General features: G+C 51.0%; 1 protein-coding gene across 3 annotated transcripts; it reads left to right on the top strand.

Annotated features, from left to right (window-relative positions):
• The first annotated feature begins 448 nt into the window (after window positions 1-448).
• Window positions 449-23,256, top strand: klf8 (Kruppel like factor 8). Of its 3 annotated transcripts, none has more exons than XM_066715274.1 (6): window positions 449-753; window positions 11,655-11,750; window positions 15,574-16,147; window positions 16,771-16,918; window positions 18,182-18,321; window positions 19,205-23,256. In XM_066715274.1, exons 1-6 carry the CDS (start codon window positions 727-729, stop codon window positions 19,384-19,386), a joined length of 1,167 nt encoding a protein of 388 aa, XP_066571371.1. In that variant the 5' UTR covers window positions 449-726; the 3' UTR covers window positions 19,387-23,256. The 3 variants fall into 3 exon arrangements, with proteins under 3 accessions (XP_066571371.1, XP_066571370.1, XP_066571372.1); XM_066715273.1 differs by having other exon boundaries at window positions 15,571-16,147; XM_066715275.1 differs by having other exon boundaries at window positions 450-753; window positions 15,571-16,147; window positions 16,807-16,918.
• Window positions 23,257-25,154: the final 1,898 nt, after the last annotated feature.

Below are 25,154 nucleotides of genomic sequence, written 5' to 3'. Positions count from 1 at the left end.
GGGTGGGAGGGGGAACTCTAATTCAAATGGAGGGGGTCGGCCAATATATTGCTCTAACACATGCAGCACAGTACCTTGCATAAAAGGCAACAACTGCGTCTCTTTGTGTCAGTGCTGCAGTTTCAGAGAGGTGTGGTGACAAGGTGTGTGTGCATGTCTGAGAAAGAGAGAGAGAGAGAGAGAGAGAGAGAGAGAGGGAAGAGTGAGAGCACGCTATTGCACTACCACACCAAATGCACACGGATACTGTATGCATGTATCTACAGAATAACAAATTAGGCAATTGCCGGAGCACTGTGGAGCACTAGGCTGCCTCGACGCCCGGGCTCAGTGTGGCTGCGTTACCTCTGATTGACACCGCGAATCGGGTGCGGGGTGGGGACGAAGGGTGGGGTCAGCGGCAGGGGAGAGGCGGAGGAGACCGAGGGAGAGCCCAACCCTAGCGCAGCAACAACAGACACGACACAGAGAGAGAGGGAGAGAGGGAGTGTGTGTGCGAGAGAGAGAGAGAGAGAGAGAAAAGAGGATTTTCGACGACTGTGGAGCTATGATCTAAAAAAAGGCGATCACCAGGAAGCGGCCGAACTGATCCGGGGGCTGTTGCAGAAAAAGCCAAATACACCACCAACTAAATAAAAGAAACAAGAGAAAACTGCCTGCGAGATCACACTACACCCCCTCCCCGCCTCCACCCCTCCTCAGCACCGCGCCCAGCCGGCAGTCAAGATGCACACGGAGACCCGGAGCAAGAAAGTAAGTCCGTTTGCTTATTCTGTGTCTGCCGTGTATCCCTCTCTGGTCCCGGTGGTGGTTTTTATTTTAACCGCTACCCACCCGGAGCACGTCGTGCAACCGGATCAACATGTGTCGCCCCCGGAACAGCCCGGGCGCTGGGCGAGGGGCACGACCGCCTGTGCCGCGTCAAGCCGCTCCTCCCCGGGCAGGCTGGCCCAGCTCCCCCCTGGCTGGCACCCAGTTACGGTGCAGTCCCCCTGCTAGAGCCGGGACGTGAGCAGGGGTGCGCGGCTGGCACTTTCCTGCACGCCGATGGACGCATCCCCTAAGTGTGTGTTTAAGGGAGGACCACCGCGATCATTAATCCGCAGTCTGTGCCAGTCCGCTCCGGTAGCTGTCCCGCTCTCCTGGGTACTGGACTGGACTGGCACGTCGGGTTCAACAGCCGACTTAGAGAGACCTGCAATACGCATGCCCTCTCTAGTTGTCTGTCATCCTCCCTCTCTCTCTCTCTCTCTCTCTCTCTCTCTCTCTCTCTCTCGCTGGGGTTTAAAGTGCGGGCAGCGCAAGGCAGGAAGGAAGCGGCGCCGCTGCAGCGAGAGAGCGGCCCGGCACCATCTTAGCTCCTTAAAGCGACAGTACCGCCTCCCCCTGCACCGCCGAGCACATTAACCAGACATTGTTTGCGCTGGCACCCCCCTCAGCCTCTCTGGCAACCCCCCCCACCACAAGCCCTGCAGATGCCCGAGGATCTGCCCTATGTGTGTGTGTGTCTGCCCCCCTGTGTCATCTCCAGCATTGCATTCTCCACAGGGTTGCACTGACTCAGTATGGTTGTTATTATCAGTGTTGAAATAAGTCAGCAGGGAGGTAAGGTGTTGTGTGTGTGTGTGCATGTCTCACTGGCCACACTGAGGTGGGATTGTGGAGTGGTGTTGCTGGACGTGGGGGGCTTGGTGCCCTGCGTAATGAATGCGCCCCTGAGCGTTAATAATATGCCCAAGTTTATTGGCCAATCTGTTATCTCTGGAGAGCGGAGCCGGCCGGCCCGGTGATTGACAGGGTTAGGCCGGAGTGCAGCACGTGCTCCGGGGAGGGACAGGGGAGGTGAAGGGACGGTCCTGGCGCTGGGCATCGAGGGCCCACTTCTACCCTAGCGGGGCGCAGGTGTAGCTCAGTGACAGGGTCAGGGAGGTCAGAACGGTTTCTTATGTAAGTACACCAATTAAGTGGGTTATGTTTAGGGGATTATGTCTGTGAAGGCTGCCTTAAACCGGTAAGCGACGCGGTGGTATAGGGGTCCAGTGCTGCACCGGCTTGGCTGTGTGGTGTCGGTTTGCTAGCACACCTGAGCTAAGCTGTGTCTGACTGCCAGGAACACCGTTTCCTGGCACAACACCCCTCCCCCCCCTCTCTCTCTATTTGAAAACATGCAATTAAAATACTTAAACATTACCATCATCGCCATCATTAGGATTATTAATGTTGTAATCATAATTAATCACTTTAACAGGCAGTCGGAGTGCAGGGGGAATGCACTGAGCTTAGGGAAACAGAAAAACAGCCACCCCTTTCCAGCCAGCCAGGGAGAGAGTAAGGCTGGGCAGCAGTGTAGTGTAGTGCTCTGGAGAGGACAGAGTGCACTGCCTGGCTGTGCAGCTGATACAGCAATACACGACACACACTGGGGCGAGGTGATCTGTTTGTCATTGGAAGGAGCAGTATGTGAGTGTGTGTGCTGAATGGCTGATTGCAAGTGTGGTTTGTATGTTTTTTCTTCCTTGCTAAGCTGCATGCCGTCCCGGCCCTGTTTGTGTCAGTGCGGTGTGTGTCGGCGATGCTCTGCATGTGTCTGGGGAGCTGCGCAGGGCTGGGCTGGGCTGCGCTGTGGAGAGAGGTGCCCACACCCATCTATCTGCTCAGTGCAGACGGGTGTGTAGTGGCTTACTTATATATAGCTGCAGAGCTGGCTTGGGTGTGACCGTTCTCAGACATGGGTGGGTGGGATTATATTTAGGTCTGGGGTCCTGGGCAGAAACTTGCACAGGCAGCAACAGAGACATTCAGTGGAAAAGGTGTAAACTGGGACACAGCAGACTGGGCAACAGCTGGGCAAAAAAACTCAGACACACACACTCACACAGATAGACAGTCATATATACAACGAGATAAACACAGATAAACATACAGACACACAAATGCATGGTTACACAGATCCACATGTACTCAGTCAGACACCCACAGACATAAATACGCAGACTCATACAGTTACACGGACTACACACACACAGAGGGGAACTCAGCCACACCGAACACACACACACACACACACACAGAGCGACACTCCCACTTTTTCTCTCTCTCTCTCCATCTGTCTGTCTCTCTGAGGAGAGAGGATCCTGGGAAGCGGGCTCGTTGGGATGTTTTTCCTAGGGAGTGGTCGAGGAGATCCCATGGATGCTCTTGGGGGGGTTGCCATCTAGCGACCAAGCCTCCGCAGTGCTATGACACTCCTATGCAAGCTGTCTGGGGTACATTTCTCACCTTACTGGAGCCACAGGGAATCCTCAGATCGCAGAGAGCCCCAGAGTAGAAAGACAAGAGGACAGAAGACAAGACAAAAGAGGAAAAGAGCGAAGGAGGGTTGGGAGAGAGAGAGAGAGGGAGGGAGAGGCAAGGGGGGGGCAATAAGGACACCTCAGATCACAGGGAGAGCTTTGGCCTAATCAAAAAGATCCTGCCCACTCGCTGTGCAGACGTACCGTACCCCGCCGTGGTTCAGTCTGTGTATGGGGTACGCTGGGCTGTGTGTCACGTCTTTGTTAAATCACCGCTCAATATGTAACCTTTGCACGATGTAGCGATAAAAAAAAACGAAAACTAAAAAATATTAAACAGCCGAGCTATATGTGCTGAAACGAACCCCCCCAACCCTGCTATCTGCATTTTACAGTAATAATCAGTAGCAAATGCGACTCGTGTATTGTTACTGTTGTTATTGTTGTTGTTGCTATTAGATTTGTTTGAGGTGTGTGGTGTCTTGGGTTGTAGTTTACAGTTGTAGTACCAGTTTATCAGCCCTTCACATGACTTCAGCCAACCTGTATCCCCCCCTCTCTTTTGGTTTTCATGGCCTGGCAGGAGGACTCCGGTATTTCGAAAGCGCTGTATTCTTCCACAATTTCTCTCTTCCTTCCCCTCTCTTCCTCTGTGTTTGAGTATGAGAGTATGTGCGCACACAGCGTGTGTGAGTGTGGGTGAGAGTGTGTGTGTGTGTGTGTGTGTGTGTGTTCGGGTGGGAGTTTCTGTGACAGAAAGAGAAATGCAAAGTGTTTATCTGTTTGGTGATCTCGAGTGCGCTGGGCTGGACAGAGACAGAAAGGAAGGGAGGCTGGGAGAATTGGAGCGATGGGTGGGGAGGAAGAGGGTGGGAGAGAGGGTGAGGGTGGGGGCTGCTGTGGTTTTAGTCTCGGGAGTTGGGGAGCGAGAGAAAACGAGATGGGGAGCACGAAAGCGTGTTGGGGAGAAGAGGGGTGAAAAGGATGGGGAGGGGAAAGGAGACAGAAGAGCAAGTGGGAGGAGGAGAAGAGAAGGTAGAGAGGGAAGGAGAGAGAACAGGAGGAGAGAGGAAAAGACAGAAGGCAAATATGAGAGAGAGAGAGAGAGGAAGAGGGATGGAGAGCTGAACTGAGTGAGAGGGAAAGCAGGGGAGAAGCGAGGGGGGCGATTGGGGGGCCCTGTGGGGATGAGTGGTGTGGCGCCAGTGGTGGTGGTGGGGGGTGTGGCAGGGTGGGAGGAGGAGAGAGAGTGTAACCCACTGCCCCCCCCCCCATCCCACCAGTGTTTAAGCTGATTGGTGACCTGACACAATGACCCCCACAATGACCACACAGTCACGAACCAGGGGAAAGAATCCCGTCCCCATGGTTACGCCAGCAGCCCTGCCAAGCCTGGCTGCGGAGGGGGAGGGGGGGGTTGAGGCTGAGAGAGAGAGGAGGGGAGAAGGAGAGGGACAGAGAGAGAAGGGGGAGAGAGGGAGAAGGTGAGGGACAGAGAGAAAGAGGGAGAAGGGAGGAGAGAGGCAGAAGGAGAACAGAGAAGAGGGAGAGGGACGGAGAGAGGTGAGGGATGGAGGAGATGGACAGACGGAGGGAGGGAGAAGGCGAGAGAGAGGGAGAGAAGGAGGGGTGTGTACTGTGGCTGGGTGTGTGTGGTTGCGTGTCTCTGCACTAGTTTGTGTGTGTGTGTGTGTGAGGGTGGGGTGAGTGTGGCAGAGAGAGGGATAGTGTGTGTGGTGAGTTAGTAAGAGTCTCCCTTTGCAGCACAGATGAATTCTTTTTTTGGGGGGAGTCTTTTCTTTTTCAAAGAGAAACCTTTCCCTTTGAAATCTCTTACACTGACATGTTTTAGGTTGGCCTGTTGGGGTGAGGCGATTAGTGACCCGCACACAGAGCCAGCCCCCAAGGCCAGCCCAACACTGGTCATTTATTAGTGGCGGGGGACACAGAGGGGCCTACTTACAACACTGCTTACTGAACACTAGGGTGAGTGTGTGTGTGTGTGTGTGTGTGTGTGTGTGTGTCTGTCTGTTGGAGAGTGGCAGTGTGCCCAGAGGGAGTGCTTGCATGAGCGTATATATGACTGTGTGTGTTTCAGTGTCTGTGCGGGGCTGTGTGTATAGCAGTATATGTTGTGCTGTTGTGTTCTTGTTGTTCTTGCTGTGCTGGGTTGGTGTTGTGCTTGTGAGGTGCACTGACAGACACACACCCAGCTGGTACCCCGACTAGGGGAGGAGAGAGAGGGTGGGCAGTGTGTTCTGTTTGTGTGTTTATGTGTGTGTGTTTGAGTGTATGAGTGTGCTGTGCTCACACAGCTGTCTCTGTGGCGCGTCTTCTGCTCTCTCTGCACCGCAGCCCTGACCCTCGATGACGCCCAGGCTGCAGCATGTGGGGGTGGGGTGGGGGGGGGTGGTGCTGGCCGCTGCAACTCATTAACCAAACGGCACACTTTCCAAAACACCCACCCCCCTGACAGGAGCAGAAACGGAAAAGACATACAGACAGAGAAGCACGCACAGACACACACCAGGCTTGACAATCTGACTGCGGGGGGTTGTTATAAGCAACTGAACTGATACCTTGACTCATTGACTGACACACCAATTGACTGAGGGATTGACAGATACACTGACTGGCGCACTGACTGACTGACTGACTGACTGAGACACTGGTGGTGTACTGGGTCTGTGTGCTGCTCAATTCCTGCAGTTAGTTATGGGCTAATTCTGTCTGTTGAGTTTGTTGTGCCTCCGGTGGAAAACTCTGTGTTCCGACTGTGAACACATTTACATTTTATTGGAGCTTACAAATTCTGTGCCAACAAAAGCTCCCTCCCCCTCTCTCTTTCTCTCTCGCTCTCTCTGCCTACTCCTCTCTCCCTTGCTAGGTGAGACAGTTTTACTTTTATTTCCTCACTGATCAAGCTATACAGTAGGAGGTGCCTGTTCCTCAGGGTGAGGGCATTAATAATCACCTCAGTCAGAGTCAATCTGACCCCCTCCTGGGAAACACAGTTACAATAATCTAACCGGCTGTAACACACAGGTCTGCCAAGGCACACAAACACAACATACACACGGATGGCCACAAACCTGTACAGTTACACACAAAGCAGGCACACAAAACCACAGTCATCCTCAACCCCACACCGTCACACTGCTGTAGTCCCCACACACACATTCACACACACACTACAAACACAATCTCACACACAAATACCCCTACTGTCCTACACACACAAACATGCAGATAGTCAGCCGGACGCTCACACACAAACACAGCTTGACTCCTCCCTCTTCCTCTCCCTCTCTCCTCCTCGCTCCCACTGTGGTTAAAACGCCCGCACAGGGCTGACCTGGGGAACAATGTCCATCAATATGAGCACTGGTAGACAGAGAGAGAGAGAGACAGGGACATTGCACTGCTGCTGCAGAGAGAAAGAGAGAGAGAGAGGGACTGCTATGAAAACAGAGGAGGTATTCTGTGTTGGCTCTGTGTCTGGGCCTGTACCTTTAAGACAGAGTGGACTGATCGAGTGAGAGGGAGGCAGAGAGAGAGGAGGAGGAGGAGGAGGATACACATGGAAGGTCACAGCTGTGAGGGCTGGGGGGGCCGCGGGGGGGTTGGTGACACACGGAGTGCAGTGACGCAGGGACAGTGACAGCAGTGCCTGGTACCCAGCCCAGCCCAGCCCTGTTAGCCCAGTGCTGAGCGGCAAGATTACTGGCAGCACTAACACTGAGAGCCACACTGCCCTCACACACACACACACACACACACACACACACACACAAGGGCAACTTTGGGGACTCTGCAGGCTGTCCCTCTCCCCCTCTTTCACTCCCTGCTCTCTCTCCCAGGGCTGCAGTGTCCGTGGGTGTAATGTGCTTTCTCCTTCCCACTCCTCCTCCTCCTCTCCCTCTCTCTAATCTGTCGCTCTCTTTGCAGACATGCTGAAATAACAAAGGTGGCCTACACTTTCACTGCCTGCTAATAAACGAAATGTTATCTTTCTACAGCTTCAGTATGTTTGATGTTTATTTAATTTTACTCCCAATTAGTTTGAATGAGATTGCGTGTAGTTTTATCAGTTACTGTCATGCCAAAGGTGAATGTATATATGTGTGTGTGTGTATATATATATATATATATATATATATATACACACACACAAACACAGAGCCCTGCCATATTAAAATGAGCAGCCTTTGCACAGAGGTTGTAGGTTTGTGACATAATGCCTGGCACAAAACAGAGCATGCTCAAACACAGGACATGATATTTCAACAGGAAGAGTGGGAAGACTGTGCTGGTCCGCTAGATTGTGGCTGACATTAACATGGCCGGGCTAAGGGTGTGTGTGTATACATGCATACATACAAACCTACACATACTCTCTCTCACACACACACAAACACACACACACTCACACAGACTGGACATGGCTCCTCCACTGCCAGGCAGCCCCCCCTTCCCCCAGGACTCCATGCTTGGGGTCAAATTAGGATGAGCCAGTGCTGCCAATGGCCAGGAGGGCAGGGGGGGTGTAGGGCAGTCTGTCACTCTCACATATCCTGGCACTGGGACCCCTCCTCTCTCACACACACACACACACACACACACACACCCTGCTCCCAGCTGGCAGGAAGCTGCAGTAGAGAAGCAGTATTGTGTTCTGGGATTCCACCCCACTGCGCACCCCCCCCCCTTTTCCTCCAGCTCTCCCCTCTCTCACAGCCCATACAACCCCCCACGTCCCTGCTCCACCCCCTCCCCCCCACAGCACTGTCTCACACTGGGAGGGAGAGAGGGCGGAAAGGACAGCAGGGGGAAGGGGGGGGCTTGTTTGCTGGAATTTGGGCAGAGGTTTGTTGTTCTCAGAGCTGAATTGGGGCTGTGAGTGTGAATGTGTTGGGGGTGACTTCTGAATCTCTGTACATTACAGGGAGACATCTGTAGTGTATGGCTGGGGAAAGGGTTGGGGGGGGATGGCGGCTGTTTCCCTTTGGCTGAGGGGCAATGTTAGCAGTACAACACAGACAGCTGCTCCACTGCGGAAGAGGAATGGATAGAGTGAGAGAGACCTCACTGGCCTTTTTTTATTTTTATTTTTTATCTTGAATTAACTGTGTGTCTGGGTTCACCACCAACAGAAGGACAGAGAAGAGAGAGAGAGAGAGACAGAGAGAGACAGAGAGAGAGAGACAGACAGACAGACAGACAGACTCATAACTGAGCGTACCCAATTTCCACATCAACTTAACCACCCCCCGGTGACTGCACACAACAAAAACACCCACCCCCCGCGCGAGATAAATGTGGAATAGCCCACTCCCTGTTAACGCTGTGACTGCACGGGTCACAACCAACTCACCCTGGGGGGAGGGGAGGAGGGAGGTGTGACGCACAGACCCAGGTCAGCGCACGGAGGCACAGTCCAGGACGGGCAGAGCCGCACTGTTGTGCCTTCACCCTTCTACGTCACTGTCTTAGCCAGGCCCTCTCCAGGCGGTGGCATTTGCTGGAGAGGGGCCTTGCAGACCCATATCGGAGTTCAGGGGCCAGCACCCAACCCTACCACTCTGTGGCCAGCTGCATAAAAAACACTTTTTTTTTAAGTTTAAGTTTAAGTTTCTCTCCCTAAATGAGACCTATAGTGGCTCAAACAAATGTTTTTTAATCACTTGGGATACATCTTATTTTGGGAATAAAAAGTTTTAGATGCATATATATATAATGTATGTATGTGTGTATGTATATATATATATATATATATATGTATATGTATATGTGTATATATATATATTATATATATATATATATATATATATAATGTGTATATGTATGTGTGTATTCTGTTCAGCACAGTTTGAAACAAATGTAACCATTCATATCAATATATTTTTGCGGGAATTGAATCTCAAAATATCGATCGCCTCAGAGAGGTAGCGAGGTGATGTCAAGTAGCTGAATACCTCGATTTCCTCTAGCGTGACCAGTGTCAACAGTGGCAGGAACCGGCAGAAGGGAAGACATCTGGCAGATTTTTCTTAAAAATAATAATAATAAAAAAAAATAGGCTGTAGGTTCTGTGTGCTCAGTCATGGGGTTTGAACCTGTGTGTGTTTGGAACACGCTGTAGGCAGCCTGTGGCGCTGGGGGAGGAAGAGGGGGAATAGAGAGAGAGAGAGAGGGATGGGAGAGAGAGGAGCTGCAAGGCAAGCGGAGAGAGATCCAGTGTGAGTGTGCTTGAGAGCGAGAGAATGTGAGAGAGAGCGAGCGAGAGCGCGAGCTGTGACCCAGATTGTGTTCAGTCAGTGTGTTGTGCCGCCAGCTTCCCTAATCCCACCCCCCCTCCTCCTCTCCTCTCCTCCCTTCCTCCTCTCACTGACTCTGCTAATGAGACCCCCCCACCTCCTGCTCCCCCTCCCCCTGTGAAAGAGAGAGAGAGAGGGGAATGGGAATGGGGTCACACCCACTGCACCCTACCCTCTCTTGCACACGCACTTTTTGTTCCTTGCTTTTTTTTCTTCTTTTTTTCTTTCCTGGAAATCTCCATAGCAGGGGGGAGCACAGAGGAGTAGCCAGCACAGCATTCATAACCCTCCAGCCCCACCTCCCCACTGGGAACAGCAGCCAGAACCCAGCCTGTAGAGACCCCCCCCCCCTCACTCCGTTGGCCCAGAACTCCTTCCTGTCTCCCCTATGTCTGTTCACAGCTGCCGGGCCCTGGCGCGACTCGGCCTGTGTCTGAGGGCCAGGTAGCAGCACAGCTCTACAGTACAGTAGGGTGCGGTGCAGTGTAGTACAAGGTAGTGTAATGTACTGCAGTGTATTAATCTGGTGTAGATTGGTATATCTGAAACAGTGCTCTCTTAATACCAGGCCTGTTTAAGTGTCAGGGAGTGTCAGCGCAGTGTGTGGGTGTGTTAATGAGGGCCTAGTGTCAATGCCACACCCAGCCTACCCAGGCCTCACCCTCCACTGGAATCCACTGTGCCTACACGAACACCCAGCCACCCATTGCGGCTCACTGTCCCTCCCTGTCTCATTGTACCTTTCTGTCTCACTGTCCCTCATTCTCTTACTACCTTTAACTCAAAGCCAGATCATAAAAATATGGTCTGTATAGGCAGGACAAAAGCTCCCTCCTCCTCTCTTTATTGCCCCCGCTCACAGACCGCTCCCCCTCTCCATCTTGCCTCTCTGCCAGCTCCCTCCCACACTCTCACCTCTCTCCAAGCACCCCACTCTCACCTCTGTACCAGCTCCCTCCCCCTCTCTCTGCCATCTTTCTTCTCTCTTATCGCTACTCTGTACAGTGATGTGTCAGACACAGGCGTTGTGAGGCCGAGTGAGAGGCCTGTGTGCCATACAAACTGGAAGGATGGGGAAGTTACTAACTATGGTCACCACTGTTTCTCAGACTGGAGTCAGAAGAGTACAGAGGAAGGGGAGTCGGGGAGGGGTGTGTGACCTGGCTGTGAATTTGAGTGTCAGTGTGTGTGTGTGTGTGTGTGTGTGAGTGAGCAAGAGAGAGATGGAGTGTTAGAGTCAGGGTGTGTTGTGTTTGTGTGTGTGTGAGAGAGAGAAAGAAAGAAAGAGTTGGAGTGATACAGAGTGACAGTGTGTGTGTGTGTGTGTGTGTGTGTGTCAGTTGGGGGGTGGGGTATGCGGCGCACAGTTGGGGTTAAAGGATAAGGTGTTTTCTGGTTGCTGGAGGGGGAGGGTGGGGTAGGGTGGGGTCTGTCTGCCTCTGCGCAGCCCCTCCCTCTCGCTCTCTGTTCCTTCACTAGAAGTCCCTCACTAGGCTCAGATGGTGAGCTGTGTTTCTCTCTCTCGCTTCCTTCTTTCATTTTGCCTGGCTTTCTCTGTTTCTGTGGCTTTCGTGTTGATCCAGTGAGCCCCTCACAGTCTCATTCTGAGCGTGTGGGCTGGGTTGGGGGGAGTGGAGGGTTGAGAGGTGAGTCACAGACAAAGGGGGTGGGGGTGAGGTAGAATGGATAACATGCTGAAGGAAGCAGTGCTGAGCAAGGGCTGTTTAAATCTGTTTATTTACATTTTTTGTGGGGGATTTATTTGTTTCCTCTCATTCCTATAGCCTTGTTATTTTGCCACAGATCTCTTCCTCTCTCTCCCTCCCTCTCTTTTTTAAGCCTTTACATTTTATCTAATTTTCCTCACCCGTGTTTACTCACATTTGCTTTCTTTTTATTTAGTCTCTATCTCTCTTCTCTCAGTCTCTCTCAATACTGACCTGTGCCTCTGTCCCACTCTTTCTCTACCTCTCTCTCTCTCAATGCTGACCTGACCCTCTGTCCCTCTATGTGTCTCAGTGCTGACTTGTCCCTCTGTCCTCAGTGTGCCAGTCGGAGAGGTCCTGGTTCTGGAGTGACCCGTTCTGAGAGAGTGTCCGTCACCTGCGTGAAACCTGAGCCTGAAGAGATGGCGTGTTCGGTGAGTGGGGCGGTGGGGGGAGAGAGGGGGATGAAGTGTGCTTGGTGAGGGGAGAGGGGAAGGAGGGTGTGGGGGGGAGGGAGGTGGAGTAGAAGTGGGGTAAAGAAAGGGGAGAGGAGGGGAGGGAGCTGAGAAGAGGAGGGAAGAGGAAGAGAGAGGGTTAAGGAAAACAGGCATTTTTTTGGGGAGAGGCAGGAAAGGAAAGGGAGAGAGAGGAAGACATTGGGGGGTGAGAGAAGAAGAAAAATAGAACAAGGGAGGGAGAGAGGGAGGGAGGGTGGGTGGGGTAGGGAGTGACCTAGAGAGGAGGGGGGGTGAACGTGAGAGAGAAGAGCTGGGGGAAGGGGAAATAGAGAGAGAGAGAGAGGTGGGGGAAGGGTGAGAAAAAGTGGGTGAGAAACAGAAAGTAAAAAAGAGAGAGAAGGAAATGGAGAGGCAGTCAGTACAGTAGTGGAGTGTGCCTGTGAGTGCGTGCGTGTGTGTGTATTTGTGGTTGGTGCAGAACTACAGGGGGTAACTCACAGTGACTGACTGACTGATGCACTGTCTCACTGCCTGACTGCCTCTGTCCCAGTGTGTCATTCCAATTACTATAACTTTGCAGAACTTTGATGTTTGCACTTTATATCTGTACTCAAGATATGATTATAATCAGCCCTCTATCGCATGATGGAAAACAAGTTATTTATTAATACTACATAAAACACATTTTTTCCCTCAAGTATTTGGGGAACGTGGTTCTGGGTGTTTATCCTGGCAGTTCTGTTCATTTCTAGGTGTGTGTCCTGGAAATGATCTTGTGCAATTGCCTAACCAATTATAATGTCACTTTACACATTGTCTCTTAAAAATAAGTTTTATTTTTGCTACATTAACAATATTCTAACAGTTCTCACTCCTCTGAACTCTTGTGAACCAAAGCTACTGCACATGAAAGTCCATAAACCAACATTCACTGATCTTGCACCTCAGGGCCTCCAGGGCCCTCTTAACTTACAGGACATACCAAAAAATGTTTGTGACCAAACTGCTGCCTGTCACTGGTCATTAGACTGTCACCTTGGACTAACAGCCTGCAACCACAGAACTGAGCCTCTTTTATGTGTATTATGCAGCAAAACGGGATTGTTACAATATGCTATAGAGGGTTAGTAGCAGCAGCAGTCAGTTCTCTGTGCTAGAGGGTGATACTGTTTCCTGGCTTGACTCAACTCCTGCCTGTACCCCCAACTGTCTGACTGTCTGTTTAGGAGTTCTCCAGTGGATAGTCCCTCCCTCCCTCTCTCTTCTCTTTTCTTTATCTCTTTCTCCTCCACTGTTTTTTTTTTTTTTTTACTCCCCTTCCCCCCTTCCCCCATGTCTCTCTCTCTCTCTGTTTCTCTCTCTAATTCTCCCCAGTCTCACCCAGGCCTAACGGAATGGATGGGGAGGCATCATTCCTCGGTTGCCATGGCGACCAGGCTCTGGCGGGAGTTCTAGCGATTGTGATGTAGCTGTTCCACACCCCTCCCTCCCTCCCTCCCTCCCTGCCCAAGATACAGAGAGAGACACATACACATTTCTACTGTATATAACCCACACCCTCAGAAAGCCTACACAAATACAGTATATCTACACATACACACACACACACACACAGACACACACATTGGAATAGAACATACACAGTCACACACACACGCAAAGAACAGCCGAGTGGAAGAACAAATGACAACAACAACAAAAACACCACAAATATCCCTGCCAAAAAACAGCACACACACAAGTGTGGGTGTTCGGGAGCCTCAGTTGCAGGGTCTGAGCAGACTGGATCCGCTGCCTATTTGTAATGACCGGCTTCATTCCGATAACCTGAGTTTGACACAACGCCAGGCACAACACGGAGTAGGCACTAACATAGGCGCAACCACACTGGCTGACAGACACAGACACAGGTAGAGACACACACATGGGCAAGACAAGAGAAATACACACAGGCAGAGACAGACACACACACACGCACACAGACACAGACACACCCTTCTGTATAGGGCAGGGCTGCAGCCCCCCCTTCCTCCTCAGCTCTGCTCTGTAATATCGTTTGCAGCTGTTTCTCTCTCTCCTTTTTTTCCCCCCTCTCTCGCTATCTTCTGGTTCACACCCTGTGTTGATCGGCTCTCATTGGCAGGCCTGCCCCCAGCTGTTTGCCACAGAGACGAAAAAAACAGTCAAACATAATAAGAATAATAAAAATAATAATAAAAACATTTTCCAGAAGCCAACAGCATGACAGAGGGAAAGGGGAGGTAGAAACAGAGCAAAAGAAAGAAAGAAATGTTAAAAGAGGAAGAAAAAGAATGAAAGCAGGAGAAGAGGGGTGGGGAGAGAGGAGGGATGGAATGCAGGGCTCTCTTCCACCTCTGTTACAGAAAAAAACATTTATTTTTTTGTTTGGTTTTGGTTCAGTGTTCTGAAATTCTCTTGCTGCCTTCAGATTAGCCTGAGCACAGAGGGGGGAGGAATGGAGAGAGGAGAGAAGGGAATGGCGAGAGAGGATTGCTGAAGTTCAGTGTTGTCTTTGGCCCATGACCCTGACCTCCGAAGACACCCCTTTTGCTGTGCTGTACTGGGCTGTAGTGCGCTATAGGGCGTTGTACTGTGCTGTAATCAGTGTGCTGTGTTGTAGGGTGTTATGGTGGGTTGTTGAGAAGTAGTGGGCTGGCCTGTCCTGGAGAGGGAGAGCGGGTTATAGGTGTTAATCCTGCACACTGTGCAATCTCCTGTTTATTTTTATAAAGAGAGAGAGAGAGAGAGAGAGAGAGAGAGAGAGAGAGAGAGAGAGAGAGAGAGAGAGAGAGAGAGAGAGAGAGGAGACTCACTGGCTCTCAGGGGTGGAGAGAGAGAGAGAGAGAGAGAGAGAGAGAGAGAGAGACTCACTGGCCCTGAGGGGTGGAGAGAGAGAGAGAGCGAGAGAAATAAAGGAAAGGAAAGGAGCTCAGCCTCAGAGAAGGTGGAAGGGGGGAGCAGACACAGGGAACTGAGAAAGTGACAGATACTGAGGAAGGGAGAGAGAGAGGGAGTGACTGAGGGAGTGTAGTCACAGAGCCACTGGGCAGTAGAGAGTGTGAAACTGAGATATGAGGGGGTGGGGGTGTCAGTACTGTCACTGGTGCAAAAAATAGAGAGAGGAATTCACCACAGATACAGAGGACAACAGGGAGTGGGAGGAGGTTGGGGAGGTAAAGTGACAGAGAGAAGGGAGTGAACGCTTAGGGAAAGCGAGAGAGAGAGGTAAAATGAGAGCGAAAGAAGGGGGAGAACAGTGGGGGGGGAGAGAGGAAGAGTGGAGGATGGAGAGATGGAAAAGGTGTGAAATAAAAGTTGTGGGTGGGAGACGAGGAGGTGGTAGTGGGTGGGAGAGAGAGAGAGAAACCCAGTCAGCTGACACTTTCTAGTTGCCATGGGAACCAGAGGCCTTTCCCACCCACTCTGCATTCTCCCACTCCCTCTCTCTCTCTCTCTTCCACTTTCCCTCTCTCCCTTGTTGTTCTCCCCCCCACCCCCTCCAAGCCCCCCCAAACTTGGTAACTCGTCTCTCAATAATGTATTTTACTAATTTAAATCGTGATTCAAATGTTCAGATTTCAACCAGGCACTTTACAAATGTGAGTGTGTGTGTGTTTGTGTGTCCGAGAGAGAGTGATTGTGAGTGTATTACAATGAAATAATCATCTACCTCTCTTCCTCTCTCTCCCGTTTCCTGTGTCTCCTCTCCTCCTTTCCCTCTCTCACCCTCCTCTTCTTCCCCTTGTCCTCCCTCTCCCTGTCTGTCCCTCATTAGCAGCCCGACGCCCTCCCCCAGGCAGCGGTGGTGAAGATGGAGATCACGCCCTCTTCTTTGATGCGCCACGTGAAGCAAGAGGCCCCAGAGGAGGAGGAAGAGGAGGAGCTGGACACAGAAGAGGAAGAGGATGTAGAAGAAAAGGAAGCGGAAGAGGGGCAGACGTCTCCGCCCGTGGACAGTGACCAAACGGAGCCCGTCGACCTGTCCCTCAACAAGCCCCGCCCCAGCCCGCCGCTCAGAACCATGACGCTGACGGCCCTGAAGACCACTCTCCCGACCCCCACCGCCTTGCTCCCGGCCCCACCCACGCTGCCCGCTTCGGCCACTCCCATCCCCGCGGTGCTGTCCCCGGGGTCCATCCTGGCCTCCACGCAGGGGGTGGGCGGCCAGCAGATCTTGCACGTCATCCACACGATCCCCTCGGTCAACCTGCCCAGCAAGATGGGAGCCCTGCAGACCATCCCCGTGGTGGTGCAATCGCTGCCCGTCGTCTACGCCACCCTGCCTCACGACGGGGCTGCTGCCGCCATCACCGTGCCCCTCATCGGCAGCGACGGCCGCTCCGAGGGATCTGGTGAGGATGGGGGGGAGAGAGGGAGGGGAGGGAAGAGAGAAAGAGGGCTGGGATAGGGTATGGGATGGATTGGTACTCATCAGTGTGCAGGCGTGTGAATGTATGCATGTGTGTGTTTGAAAATGACCCCTTCGTTGTTAGCTGGGAGACCCCTCACTGGTCACCTGATCACCTGCAGATTTGCACTTTACTCCCTGAGCTCTTCTGCAGCGCAGCCGAGCGGCACAGGCCAGCGCTGCCTCTGCACTTTACACCTAAGTGGGCCGCTGACAGCCCGGCCACACAGACACAGGCCTCCCCCACTGCTGGTCAGGTGAGCAGAGCAGAGCAGCACGGACAATAATCCTTAGCACAGAGCTGCCACCCCCGCCCACTCTCCCACCATGGCCATTCAGCGCTAATAGTCAGGAGATGGGCTGTTTACGATTTGTAAAGGCTGAGGGAGCTGGAGGAGGCTGGGAGGGGGTTGGGGGGGGGGCTCTGTGGGGGGGGGGTAGTCGGTGAACAATGACCAGTGGTGTAGCCCCCTCCAAAGCAAAGTAGCCTCTGGCCTAGAGCAGTGTCCCTGTTTCCTGAGCACTCGGGGCAATTACAATAACAACAAACTGCTTTGTGTCCTAAAGGGGACCTCTGTGTCCTTTTTGTGTCTCCTCCTGCAGTGCGGATCAAGCCTGGCTCGGCGTCGCCAGTGGAGATTCACAGCGACAGTGACGCGGAGAGCGGCACAGAGTCGGGGTCGGCTTCCTTCAACCACCTGAGCCACGACATGGGGTGAGTGTGTCCTCTGTCCTTCTGTCTCACCATCCCTCCCTGAAACACCCTCTTAGTGTCTCACTAGAGCCCTGTCCTCCTGCTGTACGGTCTCACTGTCTCGCTCACCGCTGAGTCAGTCTACCCCCACGGTGTCCCCATCGACTGCCCCTGCCCTGCCCACGCCTGGACAGCTGGAGTCAGAGTGTCGCTGTCCTCAATACCCATTTTCTCGGTGCTCTCTGTGCCTTTCTATCTATCCCTCTCTCTATCTCCCTAGCCTGCCTTAGTCTCTCTCCCACCCTCTCCCTTATGGCCATTTCCACCCCGGGGGACGTCTGACAGCCCCGGCAGGGAGCACAGAGGGTGACGTAATGCTGCACATTGCGCACTGTGCACACGAGTCCTCTTCGTGCTGACGTGCGACTCGCAGCCTGTGTCCTGAGGGGCTGCAGGGATTGCAGGCCGAACTGCCTGTGAGCAGCTCTCAGCAGCACTGTCGTCTCTGCCACTCTCCAGCCCTCTCTCTCTCGTCTCTCTCTCTCTCTCTACATCTCTCTCTCGTGTCTCTGTGTCTCTCTGTCTCTTGCTGGCTTTGTGGGCATGTGTATGGAGTCAGAGGTCAGGCTTCCAGCAGGCTGTTCTGGTATAATTCCTTCCCTGGTGTGTCAGAGTGTGTGTGCGTCTGTCAAGTGTGTGTCAGGGTGTTATTAGTGTGAGTATGTGTGTGTCAGAGTGTGAGTGTGTGAGAGAGAGAGTGTATGTGTATATGTGTGTGTGTTGCTGGGCAGGGCTGTATCTGTACAGGGTGTAAACAAGGTTATATAACTGTGTGTCTGCAGTCACGCACCCCTACTGCAGGGAGGGAGGGAGGGAGGGACGGGGGTGTAGGAATTAAGTTCAATTTTATCACCCCACTGGTACAATGCAATGATGAACTGACAAGGGATAGAGTGAGTGATTGAGTGAGTGAGTGCAAGAAAGAATGAGAGAAACAGGGAGGGGGGGGGAAGGGAAGGGAGTAAACTGAGTTGGCAGGCAGGGAGGGAGGGAGCAGCAACTGGCTGGATGATCGCCAGAAGGCAGAAGCACAGATGGGGACTGTGCCAGTAGCCCCCTCTGGTGGCAGCTCTGTAGTACTGTACTCAACCACTACAGCCAGCTGGAACTCAACTCCCCACTGCCTGATTGAATCTGTGCTCTCCTGGCACGGTCTGATCTGCTCTGTGCTTGACTGGCGCTGTCTGATCTCCATCTCATACCTGTTCCGTTCCCTTCTCTCAGTTCCAGCCCACATCAACAGACGCAGCCCCCCGATTCGCCAGACATGAAGAGGAGGCGTGTTCACCGGTGTGACTATGATGGCTGTAATAAGGTCTACACTAAGAGCTCCCACCTGAAGGCCCATCGCCGGATACACACAGGTATAGCACACCTACTCTGTACACTATACACACTGACATAAAAGTACAGCACACCTGCTCTGTACACACTGAAACACAGGTACAGGTACATCTGATGGGTCCCCCTGTTTGAGCTGCTGAAAGGTTCCTGCCCAAAAGCCCCACACACTCGGTGTGACTGCTTGTGGGGCATGAATCCGACAGGGGAGCTGCGCGCGCATCCTTGACAGCCTGCAGGGCGGAAGATAGCTGCTGGCTGTAATCACCGGCAGCATATAAAAGACCCCGCCACCCTCCAGACCTGGCAGAGTACCTGAGGGGAAAAGCGTTTGGACAGCTTGAGAGCGAGAAAGAGAGAAGAGGACAACATAGTATTGACAACCTGGAATTTGACCATTGCCTCATTGAGATCCTGACTTGGAAACACGACCTGGACTGGCTTACCACACACTTTTGACCCCTAATGACTTTGAGACCTTGACACCTGTAACAGAGTTTTATGACAGGGAAACTGAGTAGTGGCCCAGGAGTAGTTAGGACCGAAGTAAGTGTTAGCTTGCACCCTAACCCACGCTAGGTATTATTTTCTTCCCACGGCCCTTTTCAAGACCGCTCTTTATGATTACACCTCGTTGCTGCGATCTGCAAACCAGATCCCCAAACGCCAGCATTCGACACCCCCGTACTGTGTCACATCTACAGTACACTAGTAGACACAGTATAAAAACCACATTACAGTATGTGATACACACACACACACTCAAACACACTGGCACACTACACTATACACACACACGTGCATTGCCATTGTACTACTCACAATGATTGGTAAGTGATTAAAATTAATCTTTTTCCTTCCATTTCTCCTTTCTCTCTTCCTCCTCTCCCTCCCTCTGCACCGCAGGAGAGAAGCCGTACCACTGCACTTGGGAGGGCTGCACCTGGAAGTTCGCACGTTCGGATGAGCTGACGCGACACTTCCGCAAGCACACGGGCATCAAGCCCTTCCGGTGCACGGACTGCGACCGCAGTTTCTCACGCTCCGACCACCTGGCCCTACACCGCAGACGCCACGTCATGATGTGAGCGCTAGGAAGAGCAAGGGCATCCCGAGGGGAGGCCACACTCCCGAGGGGAGGGGTAACCCAGCCTGAACTGCCTGATCTGGGGCGGGGTTAGAACTCTAGAACTCCCTCCCCACCTCCCGCCTCACTCAACCCCTCCTCCTGTGTGTGGACCCCACCTCCTCCTCGCTCCCCCGCCCTACGATTGGCTCTGGAATACCGCGGGGCGTGTCCCGAAAAGGAAGGAGGCAGGGGACTGTTGCCGCAGGTGAAGCCCTAAGAGACACTTGGATATCCCCCACACCCACACGCCCGCCCCTCTCCCTCTCATCCTCTTGCGATGTTTAACTGTGAAAGATGCCAGCCCCACAACAGGTGCCATCTCTATAGAAATATATAAATATATTTTTTAATTTTTAAAATGAAATAAATAAAAAACGATGAAAAAGGAAAGGCTAGTGAGCAGCAATCAGGGATGTTCTTTTCCCAGGATGGAAGAGGAAGTGCAGCTGGAAGAGGGGAAAAAAACTCAACAGAACTAAAAACATCAAATTAAATAAAATAGGGAAAAGCTTTCCTCTGGCTTGGCTCCAACCATAGCACCACATGAACACAGACCCCCCCCCCACCCCAGCCCATGACAAAAAACAGCACAGTGAGTACACAGGGGAGTCTGTCTGTCTGTCCATGTTCATATATGTTTATGTTAGCCCTGTTATTTTGCGGTTGTTTGGTCCATGCTGCGTGTGGAAGAGTGTGAGTGTGTGTGTGTGACTCTTGTCGCTTTGAAAGCCTGCATGTGGGCGTCTGTGAGCGTGTTTGTGTCTCTAAGTATGTGCGTTGCGTGTGTGTGTGTGCGCTGAGAGAGATGGGGTCAGTGTGCTATTTTAAGAGATGTAGGGACTCCCCCACGGCCTACTGCCCACCCATAAGAGATTCACTCCAGAGTGGAAGTGTCCTGTGGCTCAGTGTCTACAGCCCCCCCGACCCCCTCACTGCTGGCACAGGGAGAGGGGCAGGGGGATACGCGACTGTGAATCCAATAAGCTTCGCCTTTTATTGTATTTTCTCCTTCTGACTTTCCTCTCCTCCTCCATGTTGTGAGCCCAACGCAGAACAGAGCTCTATACCTCTTAATCTCTGTCCCTAGGCTTGTATTAACAGTTCCATGTATTCATAGTATTTAAGATTTGCTTTGGGATTGTTTGGCTGCCTGTTCGTCAGCAGAACGGGTCACTCAAAAAAGAGGGCCGAAAGACTTGAAGTTAAAAGCATGGACTCTTTTATCCAGTAGGGAGCAGCAGTGTCCAAGTTACATGTAATTCCTACTGACTTTCACCCCCTCCGCACACACTAGGAATTCTACAGTGGTGACAAAACATGGAGCACAAAAGGGAGCATGCACACGCGCACACACACACAAATGTATGTGTGTGCTGCAGATTCTGCCACAGACTGCATTGGGGAGGGGGGGTGTAGGTAGTGCGTTTCATCCTTTAAGTGGTAGGCAGGTCGGCAGGTCGGTGCTCTGGTGTGTGCGTGTGTGTGCGTGTGCATGCGTGTGTGTGTGCGTGTGCGTACTTGTTCAGTTTGAAGTAGTCTCTCTCAGCCCTGCCCCTGAAAGGAACTCCAATGGCTGCAGGTTTGTGTTCCATCTGAGCACTAACATTACCTCACTAGAAACCTAATTAAACCATAATTGCTTAATTGTATTTGTATTTGTATTTTATCTTTTTTAATGTATTCAATGCATTTATGTTCATTAAAGGTTAAAGGATTTAATTAAGCTAACTGAGGAATTAAATTCATAAGACACCAGGGGTGGGGGGTGCTCCAGAACCAGGGCTGTGAGGCAGGATTGGGAGAGACAGGGCTTTCTCCGTGCCAGCTCGTGCAGCCGCTCAATGCAGGAAGGAAGGGGAGCAGGGTTGCTGCCAGGCCATCAGTATAGCCCCCCTGTCCCTGTCTTTGATATCACAGCGCTAGCGCACACAGCGGTAGTGGTGGGGGGGCAGCCTTGGTCCTGGAGCAGCTCGCAGCCCTGCAGGGTCGGCTGACCCGGATTGCATTCGTTAAACAGTTTGTCCAGTTCAGGTGCTCAGCTGGGATACCCTGCACTGTAATGCATCATACTGCATTGTACTGTACTGCACCGTGCTGGTGCTCTCCAGAGCCCTGGAGCCTGTGCTGGTGAGGGGCTACGAGCAATTGCACTTATCAGAGGCACTGCAGTCTGCTTACAGCGGCCCTCACACACCCAGAGGCTGCAAAGAGTCCCTGCAGATTAATTTCACGTTCAAAACCTGCAGCAATGCAAGACTCCGTATTCACGCTGCTTCTCTCGTGACTTGCACCAGACTGAGTCCAGCCCAGTCCCTTCCAGCACGTTTTAGTGCCGGATTCTGGGCCCACCGGCTTGTTTACCAATTGATTAGCAGATAATTGTCAATTGAGTTTTGCAAGTCAGGAGAGGGTGGTGCCACAGACTGTCAGGGGGAAGGCATGGGGAGGCCAATGGGGGTGCAGTGCAGTCTGTGTCAGTTTGTATGTGTGTCAGTGGAAGTTATTTTCCTAGAATGAACTGAATGCTTTTTGATTTTATATTAAAAAAAAAATCTTTAGTCTTTTCCCTGATTCCAGCATCCTCTCCCGCTGCGTTACCAAGCACATCCTTAGTTTATGGCATTTCCTTCCTGTGTCTTCGATTTGTAAAATGTCAGTAGTTGTAACAACGATGACGAATAACACAAAGCAGAAAACAGACACTGTACATACTGTAAATACAAACATACATGTTGACGGGTGTATTTCAATTTTTAACAACTGACTAGATAATGTGAACACATTTTTGTTTCGTTTTGTTTATTGCTTTGTTCTTCTTTGCTTTTATAAAATTGTTTGCGTTTTTTTCTTTGGTTTTTCTCCACTGCTAACTCACAGCGGCCGGGTGTTTGTCGAGCTTGCCTGTAAGACGGAGCGTCGCAGTGGCTGTGCAGTACAGGGGTTGCAGCACACTGTACACACAGTGTGGTAGAGAGAGAGGAGGACGCACAGTACAGTACAGTACAGTCCCACAGCACTCAGACTTTCGGGGAAGGTGGGCCCAGACTGCTGGACACCGTGTCATGTCTGAGCAGCTGCGGGCTCCTGCACACTAGCAAGAGCAGCCCCACACCACACGACTGTGACACTGGGGTCTGATTCACACCCCCCTCTCACACTACACGCACACACACACCAACCCACACCACAATATACTCAACACTGTGAACTTAAAGAGAGGGGGTGGGGTTGTCTATAGCAGGTGTCAAACAAGCCTGTGCAAATGCAGTTGACTGGCGAGTTTTAGGGGAAAGCTCACAGGTCATTCTTTCAATGGAGGAGACTGACAGTCGGTGCCCTTGCTGGGGCAGTGGACAGCTTTGTGTGCGTGTGTGTTTGTGTGTGCGTGCATGCGTGCGTGCAGGGGCTTGTTCAAGTCCACTTCCCTGAGGACACAGCGCCACCTTGTGGAAGACAAATGTAAATGCTGTTGAAGGGGGGCTTGTATTGTTTATTCTGATGATTTTTGTGGAGTGTGTGAGTGTGAGCTTCTAATCATAAACTAATTCTGTTTCTTTACAAAATAAAAAATAAAATCATAGGTATTTTATATTGAATGCAGTAACTTATGGGCCAGTTATGTAATATCAGTGCAATGCAGTTATTATTATTATTATTATTATTACTATTATTGATATTTTTTTTGTATTTGTACAGAACAAATGTTTAAAGACCAGTGAGGAAACTGCAAGTTTTTTGATACTGTGAGAACTGGTGTGTAAAGACCTGTTTCCCTGTACAGTCCTGAGTACACCCTCCTTTTATAGAATAAAATGTTTTTTGGTGGAAATCTCGTTTTCTTTGTTGATTTTTTTTTCCAGACATCCAACAACAAATGGATACAATAATAATAATAATAAAAAAGGCAGCACACATTAAACCTGAGGTTTAAATTACTCGTCAAAGTGACTCCACACCAGAGCCACTATTAATGCTAGTCAGTTTTACATTTAATAACGTGTTTATAGCTGCATTTAACTATCCTCTGATACTGTTCATAGTGTATACTCCTTGTTTGGACTGTATTGACAAAGAGAAATATACAACCAAAACTGATCTCTTTTTTGGTAAATAGTAATCCACTGGTGTAATAATAAATCATTAAATAAGAACACAAAAAAAAAAATCTTAACTTGCCCGTCCTGTGTAAAATTTAAATTCCACTGGCTGCAGTACTTCTTTTTGACCACCATGTGGTGCACTTGGACAACAAATCTTAAGTCCCGTAACCACACTTAAGCTATGAATGAGCTATTTCAAGACGAAATGCATGAAACTCTTAATATCATTATACAGGGGAAGCACTCTAGTCGAAATAAGGTATTGCATAGTGCAGTGGTTTTCAAACCGGTCCTGGAGTACCCCCTGCCCTGCTGTTTTTTGTTCCAACCAAGGTCTTAACTGCTTAATTGAATCCTTAATTGACCTTAAAAAGCAATATAGCATTCAATTAAGTAATGAAGACCTAGGTTGGAACAAAAACCAGTAGGGCAGGGGGTACTCCAGGACTGGTTTGAAAACCCCTGGCATAGTGTGTGTGTGTATATATATATATAATCTCTGAAAGTATTATTGGAAGACACACATGCACACAAGGTCCCATTCTTTCTGTTGGTGTTGACCTGGCCACATGCAGCCGGTCCAACTGTGGTGCAGTCGAAAGCATGGAGAAATATGGGGCTCCTTTTGACAATGTTGTTCTGGGTTTCTGCTTCTGAAGCCTTTTGGGGATTTAGGGGCTCCAGCTCCCCTTCTGAGCACGCTCCACTGGAATCCCGCCCTGCAGTTCTGTGTGCAGGGATCCAAATTCTCATGGTGCGTTCTTCTCACCTTAAGAGAATCGGTGGATGCTCCCTCGCTCTCTCCTCCAGACATTGTGCTGAAGCCCCATTGTGCACAGGGCTGGGGAGGGGGGGTCAGGGAGGCAGGGAAGTGACATGGAAAGCAGAGTAGACTTGGAAGGTTATCCTGCCATTGTGTGACTGCTGGCACCGGCCCAGCTCGCCACCAGTGCAGTTTTCTGAATGAAATTGTATCCATAACCTCTCCAACTGTGAATAATGGGACCCTGTTCCCAACAGGGCAAACACACACACCTGACCCAGCTCCTGTCAGCCCTGCAGTCACTCTTCCAGTTTGCTTTTTTTAATTGTTTGCTTTTTTGTTCGGTTATGAATTACAAAAAGGAGAACAAAATTAATCCCAAACTGGTTGTACCGCCAGGTAGCCGTGCTCTCCACACCACCCTCCCTCCCACACACCTGAGATTTCCCATTCTGTTTCCATTTTCTAGGAAATACTGAGACAATGTGAAACCAGATAGACGAATCCTCACACAGACAGAGATGCACACATACACGCACGTGTACTTAAACATGCACGCACATGCTCAAACATGCACACACTCACACACACACACATACAGCTCTGGAAAAAATTGAGAGCACTTAACATTGATTTCTGAACTTGGAGTAGTCTCTTAATTTTTTCCAGAGCTGTATATATGAATACATAGAAAACACTATAATGTTGCTCTGGCAGATGCTGTGTCACATTCCTTTGCGTGAACTTTGTAACTGTAAAGACACTCTTACACACACACTCTCACACAGTCAAGCTATTGCATGTTGCACCCTGGGGCCGGAGAGGGAAGATGCAGGGTTTGGGGGTGGGGGGGCACTGATTCCA

The sequence above is a fragment of the Amia ocellicauda genome, chromosome 10 (assembly GCF_036373705.1).
Source record: "Amia ocellicauda isolate fAmiCal2 chromosome 10, fAmiCal2.hap1, whole genome shotgun sequence".
Lineage (NCBI taxonomy): Eukaryota > Metazoa > Chordata > Actinopteri > Amiiformes > Amiidae > Amia > Amia ocellicauda.
The sequence above is the reverse complement of the archived record's forward strand: the minus strand, read 5'-3'. Positions and strand labels throughout refer to the sequence as shown.

Bases quoted from the DNA above. Each gene is read 5' to 3' on its own strand.
- klf8 (XM_066715273.1), top strand. From the start codon at position 727: ATGCACACGGAGACCCGGAGCAAGAAA. The intron at 11,751-15,570 runs GTGAGTGGGGCG...GTCCCTCATTAG, and splicing joins CTGAAGAGATGGCGTGTTCG to CAGCCCGACGCCCTCCCCCA. The intron at 16,148-16,770 runs GTGAGGATGGGG...TGTGTCCTAAAG, and splicing joins CGGCCGCTCCGAGGGATCTG to GGGACCTCTGTGTCCTTTTT.